Below are 23,071 nucleotides of genomic sequence, written 5' to 3' on the forward strand. Positions count from 1 at the left end.
CTAGATTTCGCCCCTACGAAGCAGGGACTTTTAAGGGCGCTAGAGAACACCACTGCGCGCTTTAGAAGGAAATCCCTTGGACCTGGTGTTTTCGACAAAGAGTGTAAATACGTTGAAGCAGTAACAGCACCTTAGAGTGTGCGCCATGTATAAATATGTGCTCTGATCTGAGAAGGGGGAGGGGGGGGAGGGTCATGGACTTCGCACACTCGACCTTTTCACACTGTGAAAGATGTAGAAAAGGTATCCGAGAGTGTCCCAGGAATAACACCTTTTAGAGTGTTCATAAACACCCTTATGGTGTTCGCAATCGCCGTTCTAATATCCATGGAAGCCCTTGGGGTGTTCACAAACGCGCTAACATTATATCGGTGTTCACGAACATCCTTAAGATGTCGATGAACACCCTCATAAAGTGCTAACCTGGGGAAGAGAGCGTTACGCCTTTAAGGGTGTAAAACTTTTAGCGCACGCGCCTAAGGCGTAGGAGGCGGGTACGTCGAAGCAGTTGCACCGTCTTAAAGGGCCGCGCTTGTGGCGAGCTGGCATTTATTCACAGTTTTTTAACACACCGCACCCAGACACGACGAACAGAAACCAGACTGGGAAACTCGCAAATGAGTTTTTAATGCGCAAACGCCTTTCTATGAGTTTTTAAACTCTGAGCGTGAAATACGCAAAGAAATAAGAGGAAAAAACCCCCTCATCACACAATTATTAGTAAGGAAAACACACATTGCAAACGTGATTGCGCTTGAGCGGTGGAGATATGCATGGCTTTGGAGGATAAGTGTTGGAACTCCTTATCACTGCGTGCTGCTGAAAGATGACTTACCCCGTATGCAGCACACAATTCCCATACCCAACAATTCTGGACAAACGCATTCTTGAGCGGGAAACCTTTCATGAACGGAGTTTTTTCAAATAATGTAATAGTTCACTATAACACTCAATATATCCGCAGGGCACCCGACGGTTCTCTTGATTTTTTCTATTAACGCTTTTGCTCCAGTCAAAAGCGTTCTCCTTTGGTTTTCTCTGGGCCCTTAACTGTTCAATGCGATTGACGGATTAACTGTTCAATACGATCGATGGAAACAATTTAAAAGCAAGATTTTGTACATATCAGAAGAATGGACCGTTGGCTTCAATATTTCCGCAAAAGTATCACACAATTTTCCAAATTTGGAAATTTTTTCCCGATAGTAGTAGTAGTAGAAGACCCTTATTTGCCCATAATTCACAGGCCGAGCATGTAGACCGCCTGGGCGACCAGAAGTCGCTGTTCCCCCCCCCCCTCCCCCCCTTCAGCGCCAAGCCAGTCAAGCCAGGTGGTGATGAATAAAGAAGGTGGGAGGTAGGAACCCGACTGCTGAGACTCCGGGCAATAGAATGGGCCAGGTCCGCATAGATACAGGGGCAGTTGGGACAGGAAGGGTCCGATCGATAACGATAGAGAAAGAGGCGAGACGGGGTGATAACTGCATTCATTTGGATGTGCCAAATATGGCGAGCTTGCGGCACCGTGAGTGATGGATGACGGGGAGGCTAAAGGCGTTTTTCGAGACGGAGCTCGAGGTAGACCTCTTTTATGGTGCGGCGAAGGGTGAGTCTCCCACCGTCCTCCGAGGGCTTGGGCCAGGGGATCAACGGTGCCCGGAAAAGTTGTTGTTGTACATATCCACATCAGGAAATTTTTCTAACATTTAGATATGCGAACAAAAGAGACAGAGACAAAAACGAAGCGCGCATACACAGGAAGATGGGCACTTACCGATTTCGACCACATAGGATTATTAGTGCGCACTGAAATCGCGCAATACACTGGGAGCCTTGCTTTTGGAAGCGGAGAAAAAAAAGCCGTAATGTGGATGACGTGGTGGATATAGTAAGAGACCTGCAAATACATACAGAGCAACATCAGGACGCGTACAATCACAACCACGATTCGAGACACGTGTTTCACATGAAACGGAGAGGCACCTGCGTTGCCTGGAGAGCTTTCCAACTAACTGGCCAAGCGCCCAGTGACACAGGCGTAGAAGAAGCCACGGTACCTTGCTCGTGCCAGCCGTGGTCATCCCGCGCCCGCGTGCTTCAGAACGAAGAAGCATCGAAGAGGCTAGCACCGCCATTTTGTCCCTCCTGCCACGAGCAGAAACTGGGCTACGGCCTCGGACCAGACACCTTCTCGGATGACTTCGCCGGGAACTCGTCCGCCTCCTGCTGCGCCTCCGGAAGAGCCCGAGGCTTCGGCTGCGGAAGTTGCTCCTTCAGAGGCCCTGGCGCTCGTCTCGGATCGAGGGGTGTCACCCGGAGCGCAAAACGCCCCTGCTGAGACGTCTGGCACGACGACCCGCCTCCGCCGTCGTCAACGACGCCGACGCCCGTCAGGAGCGTCTTCCAACGCGTCTACCCGATCTAGCGACACGTCGCGGGAGTCAGCGCCAACGCCGGGAAAGACTCCTGGAGCGCAGTTCAGTGACGCTGTGGGTCGAACTCCCCCGGCTACTCGGCGCAAGAGGAAAGCGAGCGTCGCCGTGCAGCCTCACCACATGCAGCAGGTGAGGAGGGAAAGATTGGAATCGTTCACATCACACGGGTGTCAGTTGGAGTGAGGGGTCTCGAGCGTCATACTAATATTGATAATCAATGAGTCGCAGGACAATGAGTCATATCACCTGTTATGTGAGCAACGCCAGCATTTTCAATGGTCATCAGATCATCTGCTTTCCAACAAAATCAGTCCGAGCGCCTCGTCCTCAAGACATTCCGTGAGGCGGCGCACTTCAGGGTGACACTACTAAAAGGCAGAAGAGGAACGCAGAGAGGGATAGAAAATGGCACGGTTCACGACTTTCATCCTATCTACCAGGAATTGCTAACACAAGATGTATTGTAGCGACAATGACGCATCTCGGCGGCTCCTGAGTCACGTGACCGATAAATGGTCATTTTGACACCACCAATGATGTTTCAGTGCCGCTCACCTGATGCTGACGTCGTCTGCTACACTGTCAGCTGCGCATGCGCCGGCGCACCGATACTACGGCCAAGAGAGGTTGGAGGAGCAAGGCGGGGCGGCCTCAAAAAGCGTGACGTAGCCGCCTTTCCTGAGTTATTTTCTTCCTTCATGGCTGATCTTAAGAAAAATGAGTACTGGGAGGGAATCACTCCTCTAGACATGGGTTAGTGCGCTGCGGCTATGGCTGAGCTGTTTATATCACTCCACGTACCTCTGGCTGAGCGTCCAAGGGGCATAGGTTCTGATCGCGGTTGGGACTGATAATATTTCGGGTATATTTAATTTTCGAAAATTTCCTAGTGATGCGTGCAGGCGGACGGACGGAAATGGCGGACAAAGTGAGGGAGAAATACTAACGGTGTATGCATTCGTGCTTTAGAAATTTCCGATTTCTGCCTGAAAAGCACCGCCTTCTATGGCGCGTCCTGCAGCCTTCCGACGAGCAGGCACTGGCAGCACGTTCTCAGCCTGCTGGCACCGAGACGTGGACGCCAGTCCCAGAATCGGCAGCTAACGACTGTCCAAGTGCAGCGGAGGCTCTCCCGGGTGAGTGCGGGCTGGGTACGGCTAATGCTGCCTGGAAGTCCAGACACCCCTCACTCCGTCTGGCACCTCGAGACCACGAGAAGGCTCACCTCTCCGAAAACACACAGGCCAGGAAGCGCGGATGCCTGGTTGGCAGATGTTTTTAACAGCTTTCTTGGATAGGACAGCTTACAGATCAAGAAATAGATACCTAAAGCAGTGAAGACAGCAGTACAGCCCCCACTCAATGTATTGGGAGACAGAGCGACACCGGACATGTTCACTTTATTCCACGAAATCGCAGCACTCGGACATAAAGGTGATGTTAGCCCACAGTGCTAACAGAATTAAGTGCTTCTTCTCGAACAAACTAACCGGACATCCTTCAAGATATCCCAAAAGGCTCAGTCAAATGGGCAGTCGAAGCCTATTTTTGCACTCCTGAACAGGCGACGGAAGCCAATTAATTTTCAGTCATGATCGGATCATTCCAAACCAGGTCCCTAACGGTCATCAGAAATCAGGAACGCAGGAAAGGGAATGTCAATTTACTCTGCTCTGTGCTCTCTCAGTTCTCAACTAAGATTTAAAAAAACTTCGTTAATCGACAGAAGCGGCTGCCAGTTATATTTTTATTCAGAGAGGGGCTTCCTTCGCGGCACGCACGGGACATTCTGGAACATTTCGAACGAAAGATAGTGTTCGTAAACAGTTCTGGTGGGCGAGGTAGAGTGAGGAAATTCTATTAGTACTGAATAGTTAATCAAAGAGGGAAGCTCTATAGAATAATCTAATTGAGTGAGAGAGCTGGTTTTCCATCTTGACAGTGAAAGCGCTCAAAAGGACAAGGACGATAGCAAAGGAAAGACATACGAAGCGCTTTGTATGTCTTCCCTTTGCTGTCGTCCTTGTCGTTTTGAGCGCTTTCACTGTCAAGAAGCTCTATAGGACGGAGTGGCCCGACAAGCTAAATGTGATAAATGTGAGATATTACGGTCAACAAACTATAGAAGTGCAAAGACAATATACCACGTAACGGAAATGAAACCAAAGACCATAACACCGGTAGATTAAGAGGTTACGTTGGAAAGGTGACTCTCTATCGCCGTTTAGAAGAGGATCTATCAGCGCGCTCTTTTCGTTCTACGTGCAGCACGACTGGACGACAGTCGACCGCCTTCCAAGGTCAACGCGACGGCTGTGCCGAAGGCGGCGAAAAGGGAGGCCTCTCGTGAGGCGGCTCTTTCCGGAACGTGGCTGTCCGCGGCGCAAGCCACCGGCGCCGGCGCTGCTAAGTCGGCCCAGGACACTTGGCACGGACTTCAGCGCTGGGCGCAGTTCCGACACCCGGTCAGTCCTTGACGGAGTGCCGTGAATCCCCTGTGGTGTCCGCAGCACGGCTCGCATGTGGTAGAGTGCGGAGAGGAGGTCGCGGTGGCTTAGCAGCGCTGTCATGGTGCTGAAGAGGATACTTGCGCTAAAAGCGACATAAAATTAACGACCGAATGTTTTGAAAAAGTGTTCGAATGTGGTCAAGAGATGCAGGAAGGAAAAGGCAGTGGAGGCGCTCCGTGTATGCCGGTTGCGTTGCGAAAAGCCTGGCTGCTGACAGGTGTCATTACTAAGATTACTTTATGGGCACACAGGAACGACGTGTACGGATTAGGAGACCCTTAGCCGTACCACGAGAGTAATGCAAGCAGGAGAATACGAATGGGGCGGGGAGTATTTAGGTGCTCTCAGATAATGCACGGCAGTTTACCGGTGGTCCTAGAGAGATAGGTGTATTACTACTGTATCCTATCGGTAGCCACTTGTGGGTTAGAAACTTGGAGGTTAGCGCAAAGGGTTAACTTCTTCAGTAGTCGAAAGAACAAAGCACCGAGCTACGGAAACGAAAATTAACGTAGAGCTCTTAAAACTACTTACGTGATATGAATGTGAAAGAATTGTTTTTATTTTGGAAATTCCTTCAGAGCAAGGAATTTTATATTTCTTTGATGCCACACGGTTACGTCAGGGGGTATTTCTCGCGACCACATTTGCGGTCAACAACGGCGGGTTTCGTTGTCGATGAGCCATGCAATGCTTTCGCATTTAAATGACTTGTGCAACGTCAAGAGACAGGAAGATAGCACAGTGCGTTAGGGAACAAACACGAAGTAATGATACCTTAATGGAAATCAAGGTGAAGAAGCGGGCGTGGTATGGGCACGTAATGCGTAGGTAAGACAGCCGACGGTCCTTAAGGGTAGCGGACTGGATTCGGAGAGAAGGCAACTGTTTCAGCGACAGCAGTTTGCGGGGTTAAGGGTGCGGGAGCTGGCACCGGAGAGGGTTATTTGGAGAGGTATTTAAGAGGGCCCTGTCCTGCAGTGGGCCTAGTTAAGCTGATGATGATGATGAGACACAGCATCATTGGGGGCAGACCGGCCCACTGGAGAGAGCGTGTGCCTGGAGAAGAGGGAGCTTCCAGCCGCGGTGCCGCTTCATAAGCATTAGGCACCTTTAGTCACAGACACTTTTGCATACTGTGTACCGTGTTACGTTACCGGTTCTGGAGTACCGCAAGCCCGCGCGCATCCAATGCGCATGCGCGATTCACCTTTACCGCCAGCTACCGGGCAGCTGCGCGCGCTCCTGCAGCATCAGGACCAATCAGCGCGTGCTCAGCGGCGGTGGGCGCGTTCCCGGTTCTCCGGTAACGGTAACAGCGTATTCTAAAGGTGTCTAATGATGTCTACCGTGTTACCGTACGCCACTGTCAGGCACTCTTGTGATTCTATTAAAAGAACAATTTTTTTTGCCACAAGTTAGAGCACAATAGCTTTTTATTTGTGCATGTTATTAAACTGACCCCCGAAAATTTAAGCACTATGTTTCGTTTCACTGCAGTATATTACGCCTCACAGTATAAATAAGCACTGAAAAGAAAAAAATATCACTTACTAATTAAATGTACGAAATCTTTTCGATACCCTGGAATGAGATATTACCGTATGACTAATGTTGTAATTCTTCACCTAATTCTCCGAATCGATTTGTTGCAGCCTTCAATCGAAGCGAAGGACAACCTGCCAGCAGCAACAATGAGACAGCGGACTGGAGCCAAGACACCAGTCCTGGTTTGCGTCTTAGCAACACTTTCGATCGTGGTCGCTGCAGTGTTGACAGCGTTGTTGCAGCCGCACAATAACGAAACCTCGAGTAATACAACGCCAGTCTGCTCGACGATCTCTTGCGTAAGCCACGCCCACATCTTAGGGATCAACCTCAGCCAGGGAAGAGCGCCATGCGCAGACTTCGGACGCTTTGTTTGCTCCGGGTGGAAAAACAAGCACAGCGACATTACGTTCAACGTCCGTGGAGAGGCCATTCTAAATTGGGTCATGAGAGTACGAAAGTACAGCGTTCAAGCCGGCCTAACGAGCAACATATTAGAGAGGCCGCTCAATATGATTCGCAACTGTATGGACAAGAAGAGCAACAGCGAGGGCAATGACCAAGTGCGAGAATTTGTGAACTTTGTGAAAGGCCGCATCTTCTCCTGGCCGACTCGGGACTGGGACGAAGAAGAAGTGGTTCCATCCTGGAAGCCTCTGCGAGCGCTAGTGGAGCTTGCCGTGCTGTGGGGGCTGCCCCTCTGGTTCCGCGTTGACTTCTTACCGAAGTTCAACGGGCCACGACGAGTTCGGGTCGTCGTCAGTCCATCACCATTGGCGATAGTTTTTCAACGGATTCAACGTGAGATAGCGCTCTTCGAGGACGCCTATTCGTTCCTCGTACAAATGTACATCGGGGAGATATTCAGCAAGCGGCCAGCTGCTCGTGCCTTTGAGACTTTCCTGTTGGAGAGTGAAAGGATCCAAAATGACGTCTTCGGCAACTTAAGTGATGCCGCCGGTTTCAAGTACTCTTTACCCAAGGTTGCCACTATTCGAGGGCTAACATCGATCGCTAACTTAAGCCCCGAGGACTGGGAGGTAGCGCTGCAGTGGGTCAACAGTACTCCGCTGACGAATGATAGCCTGCTGCTGGTAACGAACAGAATGGTTTTGCAGGCGATGGAGACCATCTTCACAGCGTACGATGCCAGGGAGATCTGGTTCCACACATCTTGGTGGCTCGTACAAATTATGGGCCCTCAGATCAGTGACCCGTTGTTCATTGCAGTCAAGACACATCCGCTGGTGAGATCCATACAGACTCTGCTTTGCGTCTTTCACGCACAAGCTTCTTACGGTGCCCTTCTAGCCGCTCTACACAAGACCAGTCTCTCGGCTGCTGAGCGAGGCAACATCAATCGCATGCTGAAGAACATCGAAGAGGTCACATTGGCTAAGGTGAATGCATCGGCCAGGCTGAGCCCAGCAGCAAGATCTGCGCTTGCTGATATGATGAATAGTACAAGAACAGTCTTCTGGCCAGATGGACGCCTCGAAAGCATGGAAGACCTTGAGATGTTCTATGGCCCAGCTTACAACAGCTCGGTGAGCTTCTTCCTTGAATGGGTGCGGATACGAGAGCAGCTACAGGGCTCCATCGGCACAGATCAGTACGCAGAGGCGAGTAGCATGCACAGGATGGACGAAAATCGCTTAGCACAGTACAACGCTGGTCTGGGTGTGATTTCTATGTCCGTGGCACTTCTTGCTCCTCCGTTCTACTACTCCGGGGGTACGAGCGCGATGCTCTACGGCGGTTTGGGTTTTATGTACGCCGAAGAATTACTGTACGCTCTCAACTCTATGGTATGCCTTCTGAAAGACGGCAAAGCCTCATTTCTTCCTGAAGACGAAAGCCGGCTTGCCCTACAGAGCGTGCCCTGCCCGCTGTGGTGCCCCTTTTCCAACGGCAGCTCCAGGCTGTTTCCCGAACTCGAAGCAGTTGACATTGCCTATTCGGCGTACGTTCGCTTTCGGGATGAAGCCTCTGACCTGCCTCTCAAAGGTCTCGAGATATACAGCGCTGAGCAGCTGTTCTTTATTACCGCTTGCCACACAGGGTGTTACGTGGACCCCCGAGGCATCCCCTCCAATCATCCCTGTATGGCAGCAATGAAGAAGTTTGCCCCTTTTCTTAGAGCGTTCTCCTGTCCCCGCGGCTACGATGTGGGCACTACGGACATGTGCGACTACATCTGACGGACGAGAGTCCCGGATAGAGGTCGCTCCTTTCCGGAAGTGGGCTCTTTTCTCTCCAGACGTCGCGTTAGGAGCAGCTGTTTTGCGCAAGTGGTCAACCAGATATAGAATGGCTGGCTAGGCTGCTGTCTATTCGGGATCGCAGAGCATGGAGTGAACTTCACACAACTTCTTATCCGCGCAAAATGAATGTTCACGGTGGATTGTAAAAACAACTTTGTGAGCTCAAGATTCGACATGTAGCTTGCATGCTCGTGCAAGTGTTGTGACCTTTTGGTATTGCTGCCACACGCTGCTATCATGTATAAGTGCTGTTGGACATTGTGTATGAAGCTGCGTACCGGGATTTCATCTGTGTTGTGTGAAATGTTTGCTACGATTTTATGCCGTTGACATTTTGCGCCTCAAAGAGTTAATCTGAAAACACTACGAGCGGTGTAGTACTTTTTCGGTGTCCCAATATGTCGCTCAAATATTGCCGAGAAGTCCAGGAGCTTTTTTTACCACAGTCGCATTGCGTATATGAAGCTTCCACTTTTGACTCTATCGCCGCATCTCTCACCAAAAAGGAACTTCAACATTTCGTGCTTTACTTCTGTTTACCGCGTCTATGCCATCGGCCCCAACAACGCCTGTGCTTTATTTTACAAGGATTTCGAAATATGTGGGGATGGTGCAGGAGGAATTATATACCGGTTTTTGCGTCAAGTGTGAACTTCCTTTGATATCTGACGAAGGCAGTACACGTTTGCGAGCTAGCTGTAGCGTTGGAAATACTGGCGTTTTTGCGATACGAGTAGCACTAAACGGCCAATGCGCAAATGACCGTTCGAGAGGAATATCTTCCTGCAAACAAAGATCTGATCTTCCTTTCATCTATGCATCAACAACCGTCGACTGTCGTGCGTGTTATTAAAGCCAGGTTTTTATTTTGCCTGACGTGTGCGCTCGCACTGATCACAGGTGGGTGAGTGTTGCGCAGTTTTGGGTACCTGGTGTGCAGCCAACTGCTTTGTCACATCTGCTGTTAGTACTGTCTTTTTCTTAGTTACTATTTTAAGTACGCAACTGTTTTCAACATGTAGCGCAACACCATTTAGCAGCGCTATCAAAACCTAGCAAGCCAAGCACTCGCAAAACACGACACTAAAAAACTGCTGCAGCAACCAGGCGCTGAAAACCGGAATTGTGAACATCGCAGGTAAGCAAGGCAACGTGAGTACTACGAATGAAATCCGACTTTTGAGAGGTGGTTGGTAATAATTATGGCTGGATTAACAGTCCCCCAGTAGAATTACCACTCAGTGGCATATTCCTTCTGCACAGTGCTGACAATTTTTCTACAGGGAATTAAACATTTCTACGGGCTTATAGTTGATCGCACTGCCGGCATATGTGTAGGCTTGTTACGTTTGATTTCATTAAAAGTGGTTCACTGCGCGAATATGTCCCAAAAGGTTATTTGACCGTAATGTGAGAATCTTGCCTTTGATATCGATATTCCGCCGCGTGCCTCTCTTACAGGCACGAATAACTATATCCGTAGGGTGAACTGCTTCGTTGACATCTTTTTATCCGAGTTTATTCTTTTTTTCTAGATACCACTCTGCGTTCGGCTCTTACGGTTCATTCAGCTGTCAAAAACAAAATTCCTGCTTCTTAGGGAAAACTTTGGAGAAGCCAGTTGAATGAATAACAAATTGTTTGCAGCATGGTTTGAAAAGACAAAATCTAAAGTTAAGAAAGAGTAAAATTCAAATTTAAAGGAGTACAATTAGAACACCTATTTGACAACTAATCGAAGAGCTTTGTACGTATATATGAAACAGAAAAATTACGCAGGGTACATGAGACTACATCGTGCCTTGAAGGCGAAAACATTAATTTTTCATTTCTAATGACACAGCTGCTCAATATCTTACAGCTGTAAGGGAGCGGAAACACTAGGTTAACTTTTATTTGACAAGTGGCAATGCAGTATACAAAAGCTGTAACTTACCGGTACTAATCTATGGGGCAGAAACTTGGAGGCTATCGAAAGGGGTTCAGTTTAGGTTAAGGACAATGCAGCGAGCTATGGAAAGAAGAAATTGCTGGTGGTTTAGTTTTGTTAAACCTAGTGTGTACGCGAAAACTTCTCACGCGCTGCCGAAAGGGTTGTCGGGTGAATTTCTGGTGAAACTGCCTCGTTGCAGTCCCGAATTCACTGAGAAAAATCATGTGGTTAGTCCGTCTCTCTGGCTCGGTTTTCATCGGCTGTTGTTGAGAAGACGTCGAGGCGGCGGCTTCGTTCGCGGCTCGTTGTCGCCGCTTCTCCGCTTCTTGTCGCCGTTTAGCGAGCCGTTCTTCCCGTTTTTCGGGCGTCTCAGCGCACGCTTGGCCTTCCTCGCTTCCTTCTCGCGTTGTTGGCCGGCCTTGTACCATGCTACGACTTCTGGGTCCGTTGCCATAGCTTCTCGTAGCCCTTGCTGATGCCGTACCGAGTACGTACCCCTTCGATCCTCCTCCTCACCCACTGCCTATCTCACAAGCGAGCGCAGCTGCGCGCGCCGCCGCGGAAAGAGCACGGCGAATGCTCAGTGAGGCGCATATCTGAACCGAAGGAACAGCCGATGGAGACCGAGTCAGAGCGACGGACTAGCCACGCGATTCGTCTCAGTGAATTTGGGACTGCAAGGAGGCAGTTTCACCAGAAATTCACGGACAACCCGTTGGGCAGCGCGTGAGAAGCTTTCGCGTAGGCACTAGGCTTAACCAAGCCAAACTGTCAGTAAATTTTTACATATTTTTACGTGCTTACAGACATGAGCGAAAGCATGTGTTCTGCCGGCGGAGTGGCGCCTGGATTGGCTTCTAGTGATGTGGCTTACTCCCGACCCGGCGAAAGGCTCAAAATGATAAGTGTAACTGAGTTAAGATACCGGAAGCGGGCAGGGTGGGTGAGGGAACAAACGCGGGTTAGTGACGTTCTAGTCGAAATCGAGCCCTGCTTGGGCAGGGCATGCAATGCGAAGACAAGGTAACCGCTGGTCCTCAAGAGTGACGGAGTGGATTCCAAGAGAAGGCAAGCGTAGCAGGAGGCGGCAGAATGGGCGGATGAGATAAAGAAGTTTGCGGGGATAGAGTGGCCGCAGCTGGCGAAGGACAGGGTCGATCGGAGAGACATGGGAGAGGCAGTGGGCGGAGTCAGGGTGAAGATGATGCTGAATGCAGTATTGTGACCTATGGGTTGCGCTCTAACCAGGCAATATTCAATGCCCCTGCTTCATTAACGGCACCTTCGAGATAATTTTTTTCTTTGCTGATTACGTCAATGAGGATTTTGTGGACTACTTTTCGGTGACGCCGACGCCGCATGGTTTCGTTGCTTATGGGGCGTATAAAACTTAATATTGGCCATATAACGTGCCCTAAGACGGGCCTCCTGTGGGCCTTATAATGTGTCTTAACACTTTTCCGTCCATTCACGTAACCCGTTCTGCGTTATAACCTTCTGCCTCCCCCCCCCCCCCCCCCCCCTGCTTCAAGAAGCACGAAACAAACTGAATTGCATAGCAGCAGCCTGCCGCACGTTTTCAAGCATGCAGTATGGTGTAGTTAATCTTACCTCACATGCTTGCAGGCTTCATCCAGGTGGCTCCATCTCAATTAATGTCTATATTTGCCTGCAGACTACCGCCCCTGGCGATGACAGTCACAATTTATTGTGTTGAAGATACTTGCATAACACTTCACCTCGGATGTCTTAGACATTGTGAACTGGTGACTATAAAAATCATTGCGTCCACTTGGCTGGAAAACAGAGAGCGAAAATTTTATTGCTAAAAGAATCAGGGAAAGTGTTTGATCTCCGCAATATTCGGTCGACTGCCTTGACTCCAAACTAGGTAAAACAAGGGCTCGTACGGGTGTTACATAGGCGCCTCACGAATAATGTTTCCACTATTCGTGCCCTCAGTGGTGTTAAGAGGGGTTACCGCTGCAACTGTTGGATTTACTCCGCACATATATACTTGGACAGCCGAAATCAGGTGGCACCGAAGAAAAAAAGAGGCATCAACCCTGTTCAGCTGGGACACTTTCAACCTCCTTCGTACCTATTTGCATGGATAAGGAAGCTTCTAAACGGCAGCGTTCAAGTTAAATGGGGGAAAATGCAGTGAGCTTCGGAAAAGAAAATGGTAGGTTTATCGTTGAAAGAGGAAGAGAGCAGAGTGGGTTAGAGAACAACCGAAAGTTAATGACATCGTAGTCGAAATCAAGAAGAGGAAATGGGCAGGGCTTATGATGCAAAGCAAGAAACCGACGGTCGTTATGGGTAGCGTATTTGATTACGAATGAGGGCCAGCGTAGCAGGGGGCGAGAGAAAGTTAGATGGGCGGATGAGATCGGGAAATTTTCAGGCATAAGGGGGCACAGCTGTTACAAGGCTGGGTCAGTTTGAGAGATATGGGAGAGACCTTTGCCTGCAGTGGGAATAGTCAGGATGGTGATGACGGTGATGAAACTAGATATTTTTTTCGCTGGTGGAAAGTCTAGCTCCAACACCTATCCCCAGTGGAATTTCTGGGGGTACCTCGGCATAGTGGCTTTGCATCTAACGCGGTTGCTTGTGTTACAAGTAAATACTTGCGCTCTTGACAATCTCAAGGTTTCAACATTCTCCGCATAACTCCTTGAACCTTGTGCCTCTCCATGCTACAGGGGATTCCCAGCATCTAGCTTGTAGTGGCCATTTACGCAGCTCAAGGCAATGGCAAGTTTTCATGATAATGCCTCACGCATCATTACAAAGAAAAAAACACTCACCCAAAAGTTAGGTGTCTATACTCCTTTAACACGCTCGGCTCCGAAAAACTCTGGTATTTCCAACGCTACAGATAGGAGGCAAACGGGCACTGGCTTCGTCAGACATCAATGCACGTTGACACTGAACCAATATGTAATTCCACCCACCGCACAGACATCCTTGAGAAATTAAGGACACAGGTTGTTAGGGCCAATGACATAGCGGCGGTAGAGCACGTAAAATTCAGGAATTCTTGGTTGAGATATTTATTTATTTATTTATTTATTTATACATACTGCAGCCCTATTGGGCTATTGCAGGAATGGGTGTGAACAACAGTTTAGGAAAACATGGAGCACAACAATGGCAAACATCCGAAACAGTACGAGTGAAAACAAGAAAAACGAAAAAACTATTCAATAGCCGCTAAAAACAGCTCTAAAGGAAGAGAGCGAGTAGAACGGGGTTAACAATTCCAATATTCGATTGCACGCGGAAAAAAACTGTATTTAAAAGTGTCCGTGCGGGCAAAATAAGGCGTGATTTTTAGGCTGTGGTGACTTCGTTTTAGATGGTATATAGAGCAAATAGCGGACACTTCCTTTATGCATTGCGACAGTGAGAAGCAAGATTCGTCTGGACTTCTCGGCTACATTTAAATGACGGTAACATATTGGGCCACTGAACAACCTACTACAGTTCTCGTGGTGTAATGCTATTGACCAGTTCAATCAGATGCAAAGCATCCACGGCAAAAATGGTTAGCGAAATTTTCACACGACAGAAATGAGATCGTACCCTGCGGCTTCTCAAAGAGATTTTCACAAGTACTAACAGAAATAGTACGTCAGGGCTGCGGGCTGCAGCATTACCACGCGGTGAGAATATTTGCATGAACATATCGGAAGCTGCGAGCCGAATCTCGAAGCTCACAAAATAGTTTTGTAAAATGTACCCTGAACATATAGGTTTTGCGCATATAAAAGGTTTTAGATAAAAGTTCTTTCAAAGTTCCTCGATTATGGATGGACAGAAGTTCGCTATATGTCTTGTTTAGCAATTGCACCAAAAAACAGAACAGGAGCTTCTGAAGCGACGCATGAAACAAAAGACGACACTTCCGGATTTTATAACCAGAGCTCTTGATCAGATGTAGTCGCACATGTACATGGTGTCCGCACCGGAGTCACGAAGACAGGAGAACGCTCCAAGAAAAGGGGCAAACTTCTTCAATGCTGCCATACAGGGATGATTGGAGGGGATGCCTCGAGGGTCCACGTAACAGCCTGTGTGGCAAGCGTTAATAAAGAACAGCTGCTCAGCGCTGTACATCTCGAGACCTTTGAGAGGCAGGTCAGAGGCTTCATCCCGAAAGCGAACGTACGCCGAATAGGCAATGTCAATTGCTTCGAATTCGGGAAACAGCCAGGAGCTGCCGTTGACAAAGGGGCACCACAGCGGGCAGGGTAGGCTCTGTAGGGCAAGCCGGCTTTCGGCTTCAGGGAGAAATGAGGCTTTGCCGTCTTTCAGAAGGCATACCATAGAGTTGAGAGCGTACAGTAATTCTTCGGCGTACATAAAACCCAAACCGCCGTAAAGCATCGCCCTAGTACCCCCGGAGTAGTAGAACGGAGGTGCGAGAAGTGCCGCGGACATAAAAATCACACCCAGAGCAGCGTTGTACTGTGCTAAGCGATTTGCGTCCATCCTGTGCATGCTACTCACCTCTGCGTACTGACTTGAGCCGATTGAGCCCTGTAGCTGCTCTCGTATCCGCACCCATTCAAGGAAGAAGCTCACCGAGCTGTTGTAAGCTGGGCCGTAGAACATCTCAAGGTCTTCCATGCTTTCGAGGCCTCTATCTGGCCAGAAGACTGTTCTTGTACTATTCATCATATCTGCAAGCGCAGATCTCGCTGCTGGGCTCAACCTGGCCGATGCATTCACCTTAGCCAATGTGACCTCTTCGATGTTCTTCAGCACGCGATTGATGTTGCCTCGCTCAGCAGCCGAGAGACTGGTCTTGAGTAGAGCGGCTAGAAGGGCGCCGTACGAAGCTTCGACGTGAAATAGGCAAAGCACCGTCTGTACGGATCTCCCATACGGGTGAGTCTTGATTGCGTTGTACATCGAGTCACTAACTAGGGGACCTGTAATTTGTACGAGCCACCAAGATGTGTGGAACCAGATCTCCCTGGCAGTGTACGCTGTGAAGATGTTGTCCATTGCCTGCAAAACCATTCCGTTTGTTACGAGCAGCAGGCTATCACTCGCCAGCGGAGTACTGTTAACACACTGGAGCGCTACCTCCCAGTCCTCGGGGCTTAAGTTAGCGATCGATGTCAGCCCTCGAATAGTCACAACCTTGGGTAAAGAGTACTTGAAACCGGCGGCAATGCTCAAGTTGCCGAAGATGTCATTTTGGATCCTTTCACTCTCCCGCAGGAAAGCTTCGAATGCAGGAGCAGGCGGCAGTTTGCTGAATATGTCCTCGATGTATATTTGCAAGATGTACAAATAGGCGTCCTCGAAGAGCGCAGCCTGACGTCGAGCCAATTCAAAAACAGTCGCCAGTGGTGATGGACTGACGACGACCCGAACTCGTCGTGGATCATTGAACTTGGGCAAGATGTCAACGCGGAACCAGAGGGGCAGCCCCCACAGCACGGCCAGCTCCACTAGCGCTCGCAGAGGCTTCCAGCACGGAACCACTTCTTCGTCCCAGTCCCGAGTCGGCCAGGAGAAGATGCGGCCTTTCACAAAGTTCACAAATTCTCGCACTTGGTCATTGCCCTCGCGGTTGCTCTTCTTGTCAACACAGTTGCGAATCATATTGAGCGGCCTCTCTAATAGGTTGCTCGTTACGCCGGCTTGAATGCTGTACTTTTGTTTTCTCATGACCCAATTTACAATGGCCTCTCCGCGGACGCTGAACGTTATGTCGCTGTGCTTGTTGGACCACCCGGAGCAAACAAAGCGTCCGAAGTCGGCGCATGGCGCTCTTCCCTGGCCAAGGTTGATCCCTAAGACGTGGGCGTGGCTTACGCAAGAGATCGTCGAGCAGACTGGCGTTGTATTACTCGAGGTCCCGTTATTGTGCGGCTGCAACAAGGCAGTCAACACTGCAGCGACCACAATCGAAAGTGTTGCTAAGACGCAAACCAGGATTGGTGTCTTGGCTCCAGTCCTCTGTCTCATTGTTGCTGGTGGCAGGTTGTCCTTTGCTTCGATGGAAGGCTGCAACAAATCGATTCGGAAAATTAGGTGAAGAATTACAACATTGGTCATACGGTAACATCTCATTCCAAGGTATCGAAAAGATTTCGTGCGATATATTACAGCACATTAATTAATAACTAATATTTTTTTCTTTTCAGTGCTTATTTATACTGTGAGGCGTAATATATTGCAGTGGAACGAAACAGTGCCTAAATTTTCAGGGGCCAGTTTAGGAATATGCAAAAATACAAAGCCATTGTGCTCTGACAGCCATCACAGCTTAACCAGTTGCGATGTGATCCCGCTGACCGCCGTCTATGTTATCAACTTATTGTGGCTTTAACAGCCAAATACAATAGCTGAACACGCCGATTGTTATACAGCTGCTAGTAACCACACTGGCTGACAGTGGCTCGAGAATTCGCAATTAGAACATTTGTCCCCCTGTGATGAGCGTTGCTGTGGCAGGGACAGATGCTGGATGTACAGGCCATGAAGGTGGCCGTAAACAATTAAAGTAGCCCAGAGTATAGCGAGCTCGCTTTTAGCTTCAGGGTGTCTGATGAAGCATTCAGAATTCACCTGCATCTCATAGAGAGGGTATTCTTGCTGAGGAGGTTGGTACTTAACAGGCTATTGGTAGGCACAAAACAGAATTGCGACACCCTGTACGTCGTTGTCGCGCCTGCTCCACAAAGCGTGCATATTCGATCTTGTGACAAAAAAAACGGTTCTTTTAAACGAATCACAAGTGCGCCTGACAGTGGTGTACGCTATGGTGAACGATAACACGGTACACGCCATTAGACACCTTTAGCATACGGTTTTGACGTTACCGGAGTACGAGGAACCCGCCCACCGCCGCTGAGCACGCGCTGATTGGTCCCGATGCTGGAGGAGCGCGCAGCTACCGGGTAGCTGGCGCCATCTGGCGCCGTAAAGGTGAATCGCACATGCGCATTGGATGTGCGCGAGCTCCTGTTACTCGAGAACCGCTAAACGTAACACGGTACACTGTATGCATTAGTGTCTGTGACTAAAGGTGCCTAATGATTATGAAGCGGCACCGCGGCTGGAAAATACAGGCTCGCCATTAGCACAAAGCAGCTCCCTCCTCTCCGGGCACAAGCTCTCCCGAGTGGGCCGGTCGGCCCCCGATGATGCTGTGTCTCATCATCATCATTAGCTTAACTACGCCCACTGCAGGACAAGGTCCTTTTCAATGCCTCTCCAATTAACCATTTCCTGTGCCAGCTCTCGCACTTTTAAGCCCGCAAACTGCTGTCACTGAAACAATTGCATTCTCTCCGAATCAAGTCCTCTACTCTTAAGGACCATCGGGTATCTTACCTACGCATTACATGCCCATTCCACGCCCACTTCTACTTGATTTCCGCTAAGGTATCATTACTTTTTGTTTCTTCCCTTGTATTGTATGGCTCATCGACAACGAAACCCGCCATTGTTGACCACAAATGTGGTTTCGAACTACCGCATGACGTAACCGTGGCATCAAAGAAAAATAATATTTCTGTTCTTAAGGTGCGGAGAATTGAACTCAGAACTTCCTGGCTCCGAATTGAGCACGCAACTTTTAGGTCACAGACCCTATTGCTTACATGCGAACAACGCCTTAGGACTGTATAGTAATTTAGTCTATCACTGGGGAGAGAAACAATGAAGTGTAGTTAGACAGAAATAAAAAGGATATGAAAATAAAAACAATTCTTTCACATTCATATCACGTAAGTAGGCTTAAGAGCCCTACGTTAATTTTCGTTTCCGTAGCTCGGTGCTTTGTTGTTTCGACTACGGAAGAAGTTAAGCCTTTGCTCTAGCCTCCAAGTTTCTAACCCACAAGTGGCTACGGATAGGATACAGTAGTAATAGACTTCACTCTCTAGGACCACAGGTAAACTGCCGTACATTATCCGACAGCACCTAAATACTCTCCGCTCCATTTGTAGTCTCCTGCTCGTATTACTCTCTTGGTACGGCTACGGGTCTCCTAATCCGTACACGTCGTTCCTGTGTGCCCATAAAATAAACTTAGGAATGACACCTGGCAGCAGCCAAGCTTTTCGCAACGCATCCGGCATGCATGGCACGCCTCCACTGCCTTTTCCTTCCTGCATGTCCTGACCACATTCTAACACTTCTTCAAAACATTGGGACGTTCATTTTATACCGCTTTTAGCGCAAAAATCATTTTCACCATCATGACAGCGCTGCTAAGCCACCGCGCTCACGTTAAAGAACCCCAGGTGGTCGAAATTTCCGGAGCCCTCCACTACGGCGTCTCTCATAGCCTTAGTCGCTTTGGGACGTTAAACCCCATAAACCAAACTAAACCATCTCCTTTCCGCACTCCACCACATGCGGGCCGTGCTACAGGCATCACAGGGGATGTCAGCCGACGTTGACGGCTCTCTGCTCGGTACTCCGTCAAGCACTGACCGGGTGTCGGAACTGCGCCCAGCGCTGAAGTCCTTGCCAGGTGTCCTGGGCCGACTTAGCTGCACCGGCACCGGTTGCTTGGGAAGCGGACAGCCACGTTCCCGAAAGACCCGCCTCACGAGAGGCCTCCCTCTTCGCCGCCTCCCACACAGCCGTCGCGTTGATCTTGGAGGACGGTCGAATGTCGTCCGCTCGTGCTGCACGTAGAACGAAAAGAGCGCCCTAATAGATCCTCTTCTAAACGACGATGGAATTTTGTCACCTTTCCAACTTTGCCTGCTAAGGTTTCATTTCCGTTACGTGGTATATTGTCTTTGCACTCCTATAGTTTGGTGACCGTAATGTATCACGTTTTTTACACTTAGCGCGTCAGGCCACTCCGTCCTATAGAGCTTCCCTCTTTGATTAACTATTCAGTACTAATAGAATTTTCTCACTCTACCTCGCCCACCAGAGCTATTTACGAAAACTATCTTTCGCGTGCCAAGAAAGCAAGCCCCTCTCTGAATAAAAATGGAACTGGCAGCCGCTCTTTTCTATTAAGGAAGAAGTTTGTTTTAAATCTTAGCTGAGAACTCAGAGTGCAGAGGCCATAGTCAATATCCGTGCCCTTTCCTGCGTTGCTGATTTCTGGTTACCGTTAAGTACCCGCCGCGGTGGCTCAGTGGCAAGGCGCTCTTCTAGCGAGCCTGAGTACCCGGGTTCGAACCCGACCGCGGCCGCCGCGTTTCGGTGGAGGCGGAACGCAAGAGGCGCCCTTGTTCTGTGCGATGTCAGTGCACGTTGAATATCCCCAGGCGGTCGAAATTATTCCGGAGACCTCCACTACGACACCTTTCTTTTTTCAATCCTACCTTCCTCCCTTCCCTTGCGCCGCGGTTCAGGTGTGCGCCGAGATATGTGAGACAGATACTGCGACATTTTCTTTTTTTTTTAACCAATTTACCAGTTTACCTAGGTTGGAATGATGCGATCATGACTGAAAATTGATTGGCTTCCGTCGCCTGTTCAGGAGTGCACAAGTACGCTTCGACTGCCCATTTGACTGAGCCTTTTGGGATATCTTGATAGATGTCCTGTTAGTTTGTTCGGGAAGAAGCACTTAATTCTCTAAGCACTGTGCGCGAACGTCACCTTGATCTTTGAGTGCTGCGATTTCGCGGAATAAAGTGAACCTGTCCGGCGTTGCTCTGTCTCCCAATACATTGACCGATGACCGTACGTCTGTCATCACTGATTTAGCAATCTATTTCTTGATCTGTCAGCTGTCCCATCCAAGAAAGCTGCTAAAAACATCTGCCAACAAGGCATCCGCGCTTTCTGGCCTGGTTGTTTTCGAAGAGATAAGCCTCTTCGTGGTGCCAGACGTGGTGCCAGAACGGTCTCTGGCTTTCCAGGCAGCATAAGTGGTACCGAGCCCGTACTCACCCGGGAGAGTCTCCGCTGCACTTGGACGATCGTTAGTCGCCGATTCTGGGGCTGGCGTCCACGTCTCGGCGCCAGCAGGCTGAGAACGTGCTGCCAGCGCTTGCTCATTGGAAGGCTGCAAGACGCGCCGATAGAAGGCGGTGCTTTTCAGGCCGAAAGCGGAAATTTTGAAAGCACAATGCATACACCGTTAGTATTGAAGCGAAAGCCTTTAATGCCTCATCGTTGTCGACAGAAGGTTGTCAGCAGAAGCTTGTCAGCAGAGGTGTCACGCTTTTGACTGGTGTCCACCGAGATATGTGAGACAGTTACTCCGTTATTTCCTTTCCTCAAATACAATTTTCATTTTCTTCATTACACCCCCCCCCCTTTTCTGATTAGTTATCGCTCCGACTTCCTCCCTTCCTTTACAAACGGATGACGGATGTCCACCGAGATATGTGAGACAGTTACTGCGTAATTTCCTTTCCTCAAATACCATTTTGATTCCCTTCATTACGGCCCTTCGTTCTCTTCTTTCACTCCTACTTCCTCCTGTCCTGTACGGTGCGGTACGAGTCACTTGGAGACAATTACAAACAGGCTTTTTCCCAAACCTACATATACTAAACAAAATGCACAATACGATATACACGAACAAATGTCCCTGGTGCGACGAAAAGCCTACACTATACCACATCACATGGGCCTGCCAAAACATAGACGTGGTCCCCAAAATACAAAACCCGAGTGCGGAGCAGTGGGAGACTCTGCTGTCCAGCGACCGCTGCGAAGACCAACAAGGTCTGGTACAGCGAGCTCAACGGGCGGCAGTGGCCAGCGGAGCCCTGGACTGAGGGCAACCGACCACTGATTAGAGGCGGACGACTTCGACAGAGAAGGCTCCTGGGGGTAGAACCAAGATGTCTCTGAAGAAGCCCCCAAACCGCAGGAAAAACCATTAGTGTAAATAAAGTTTTCCCTTCCTTCCTTCGTTGTCATACGTGATCTCAGGGGCTTCGCGCATCGAAGCAAAGCCGCGCAGGCGCACAGGGGCCCAGGGGAGAAGCGCTGCGTGGCAAGGCATCGCGCCGAACGGGTGGTGGCGTTCCTCCCTTCCATTACGGTGTGGTTCGGGTGTCCACCGAGATGGCAGAGAATTACTGCGCCATTTCCTTTCCTCAAAATCTCTGCCTCTCCCGTAACCGAGAGTAGAGTAAGCATGAAATGTTTACGGGCCTAATGTCATCTCGGTGGACACCCGAACCGCACCGTACAGGAAGGGAGGAACGCCACCACCCGTTCAGCGCGATGCCTTGCCATTTGAACGCAAGGTTTTTTGAGGAAAGGAAATGGCGCAGTAATTCTCTTCCATCTGGGTGGACACCCGAACCACACCGTAATGGAAGGGAGGAACGCCACCACCCGTTCGGCGCGATGCCTTGCCCTTTGAACGCAGCGCTTCTCCCCCGGGCCCCTGTGCGCCTGCGCGGCTTTGCTTCGATGCGCGAAGCCCCTAAGAGATCACGTATGACAACGAAGTGTATCGTGGCATTTATGTGCTTTTTGCACGCGTTATTGTGATAAAGATGAAGTGTGGCAGGTGCGCTGCACGCACTCGCGCGCACGGGAGTGGAGAAGACGACGAAGTAGTAGAATACAGATCGGCTCGACCGTATGCTACGTGTACTGTTTTACTGCTAATTATCATTACTACGATACAACATATTTTGGCGACGAGGATGCTGTTTTGATTCAGGACCTTGACGTGGACTGCTCACCATCCGTCATGAGCTTTTTCTGGGCTTCAGCCACCACCGCCGTTCCTGCCGACTCCTGGTCGTCCTGCCCTACCATGGGAGCAATGGGAGCTGGCGTTCCGGAATTACATGCTGGCCTCTGGTGCCTCTGCTCTGGGCGCGGACAGGCGGAAGGCCATCCTGCTGAATTGCAGCGGACTGGAAGGTCAGCGCATTTTTTATACATTGGCGCCGCCGTCGTCCACTCCAGCGCCTACAGCAGCTGCATCGCACTCCGGTGACGAGGCGCCGCGCCTTGACGAATTTGATGCGGCGATATCTATCCTGTCGGCGCATTACAAATCGTCCGTGAATGTAATCGCCGCACGTCATCGCTTTCGGCGTCGAGTTCAGGCTCCAGGAGAGACAACCGATGAGTACGTCGCTGTCCTTCGCAGCCTTGTCGGCGACTGTGGCTTTGGGACCATGGCGGACGATATGATCAGGGACCAGCTGGTGGAGAAGACCTCGAGTTCCCATCTGCGTGAGCGCCTACTCATGGAAGGCTCCTCCTTGACTGTCGCGCGCCGTGCTCCTTGCTCGACAGTGCGAGCAAGCTTCCCGTGAAGCCAGGGAATTGGCTGAGGAGGTCGCTCCAGTACAGCGTGTGGGATGCGAGCGCGGATCGAGACAAACACCACCTCAGGCCCATTGCTGCAAGTGCCAAAGTCAACCGTCACAACCTGCTGCTGCAATACCACAGCGC

At 49.9% G+C, this 23,071-nt stretch overlaps 2 protein-coding genes across 2 annotated transcripts; one reads left to right on the forward strand and one right to left on the reverse strand.

The window, feature by feature from the left end:
- Positions 1 to 2,195: 2,195 nt before the first annotated feature.
- On the forward strand, positions 2,196 to 9,928 carry LOC149332870 (membrane metallo-endopeptidase-like 1). Its single transcript, XM_089557573.1, has 4 exons — positions 2,196 to 2,564; positions 3,457 to 3,571; positions 4,704 to 4,900; positions 6,601 to 9,928. Exons 1-4 carry the CDS (start codon positions 2,196 to 2,198, stop codon positions 8,692 to 8,694), a joined length of 2,775 nt encoding a protein of 924 aa, XP_089413699.1. The 3' UTR covers positions 8,695 to 9,928.
- A 4,577-nt stretch (positions 9,929 to 14,505) lies between these two features.
- Positions 14,506 to 22,423, reverse strand: LOC149332871 (membrane metallo-endopeptidase-like 1). Its single transcript, XM_089557574.1, has 3 exons — positions 22,348 to 22,423; positions 19,160 to 19,356; positions 14,506 to 16,720 (listed from the first exon to the last, which is right to left on the reverse strand). Exons 1-3 carry the CDS (start codon positions 22,421 to 22,423, stop codon positions 14,630 to 14,632), a joined length of 2,364 nt encoding a protein of 787 aa, XP_089413700.1. The 3' UTR covers positions 14,506 to 14,629.
- Positions 22,424 to 23,071: the final 648 nt, after the last annotated feature.

Source organism: Amblyomma mixtum, chromosome 8 (genome assembly GCF_055824585.1).
Source record: "Amblyomma mixtum isolate Tamu chromosome 8, ASM5582458v1, whole genome shotgun sequence".
NCBI classification, from domain to species: Eukaryota; Metazoa; Arthropoda; class Arachnida; order Ixodida; family Ixodidae; genus Amblyomma; species Amblyomma mixtum.

Coding starts and splice junctions, on each gene's coding strand:
- LOC149332870 (XM_089557573.1), top strand. CDS start 2,196: ATGACTTCGCCGGGAACTCGTCCGCCTCCTGCTGCGCCTCCGGAAGAG. Junction 3,572..4,703: donor TGCAGCGGAGGCTCTCCCGG/GTGAGTGCGGGC, acceptor TTCTACGTGCAG/CACGACTGGACGACAGTCGA. Junction 4,901..6,600: donor GGGCGCAGTTCCGACACCCG/GTCAGTCCTTGA, acceptor GATTTGTTGCAG/CCTTCAATCGAAGCGAAGGA.
- LOC149332871 (XM_089557574.1), bottom strand. CDS start 22,423: ATGGTAGGGCAGGACGACCAGGAGTCGGCAGGAACGGCGGTGGTGGCT. Junction 19,357..22,347: donor GAAAAAGCTCATGACGGATG/GTGAGCAGTCCA, acceptor TTCTACGTGCAG/CACGAGCGGACGACATTCGA. Junction 16,721..19,159: donor GGGCGCAGTTCCGACACCCG/GTCAGTGCTTGA, acceptor GATTTGTTGCAG/CCTTCCATCGAAGCAAAGGA.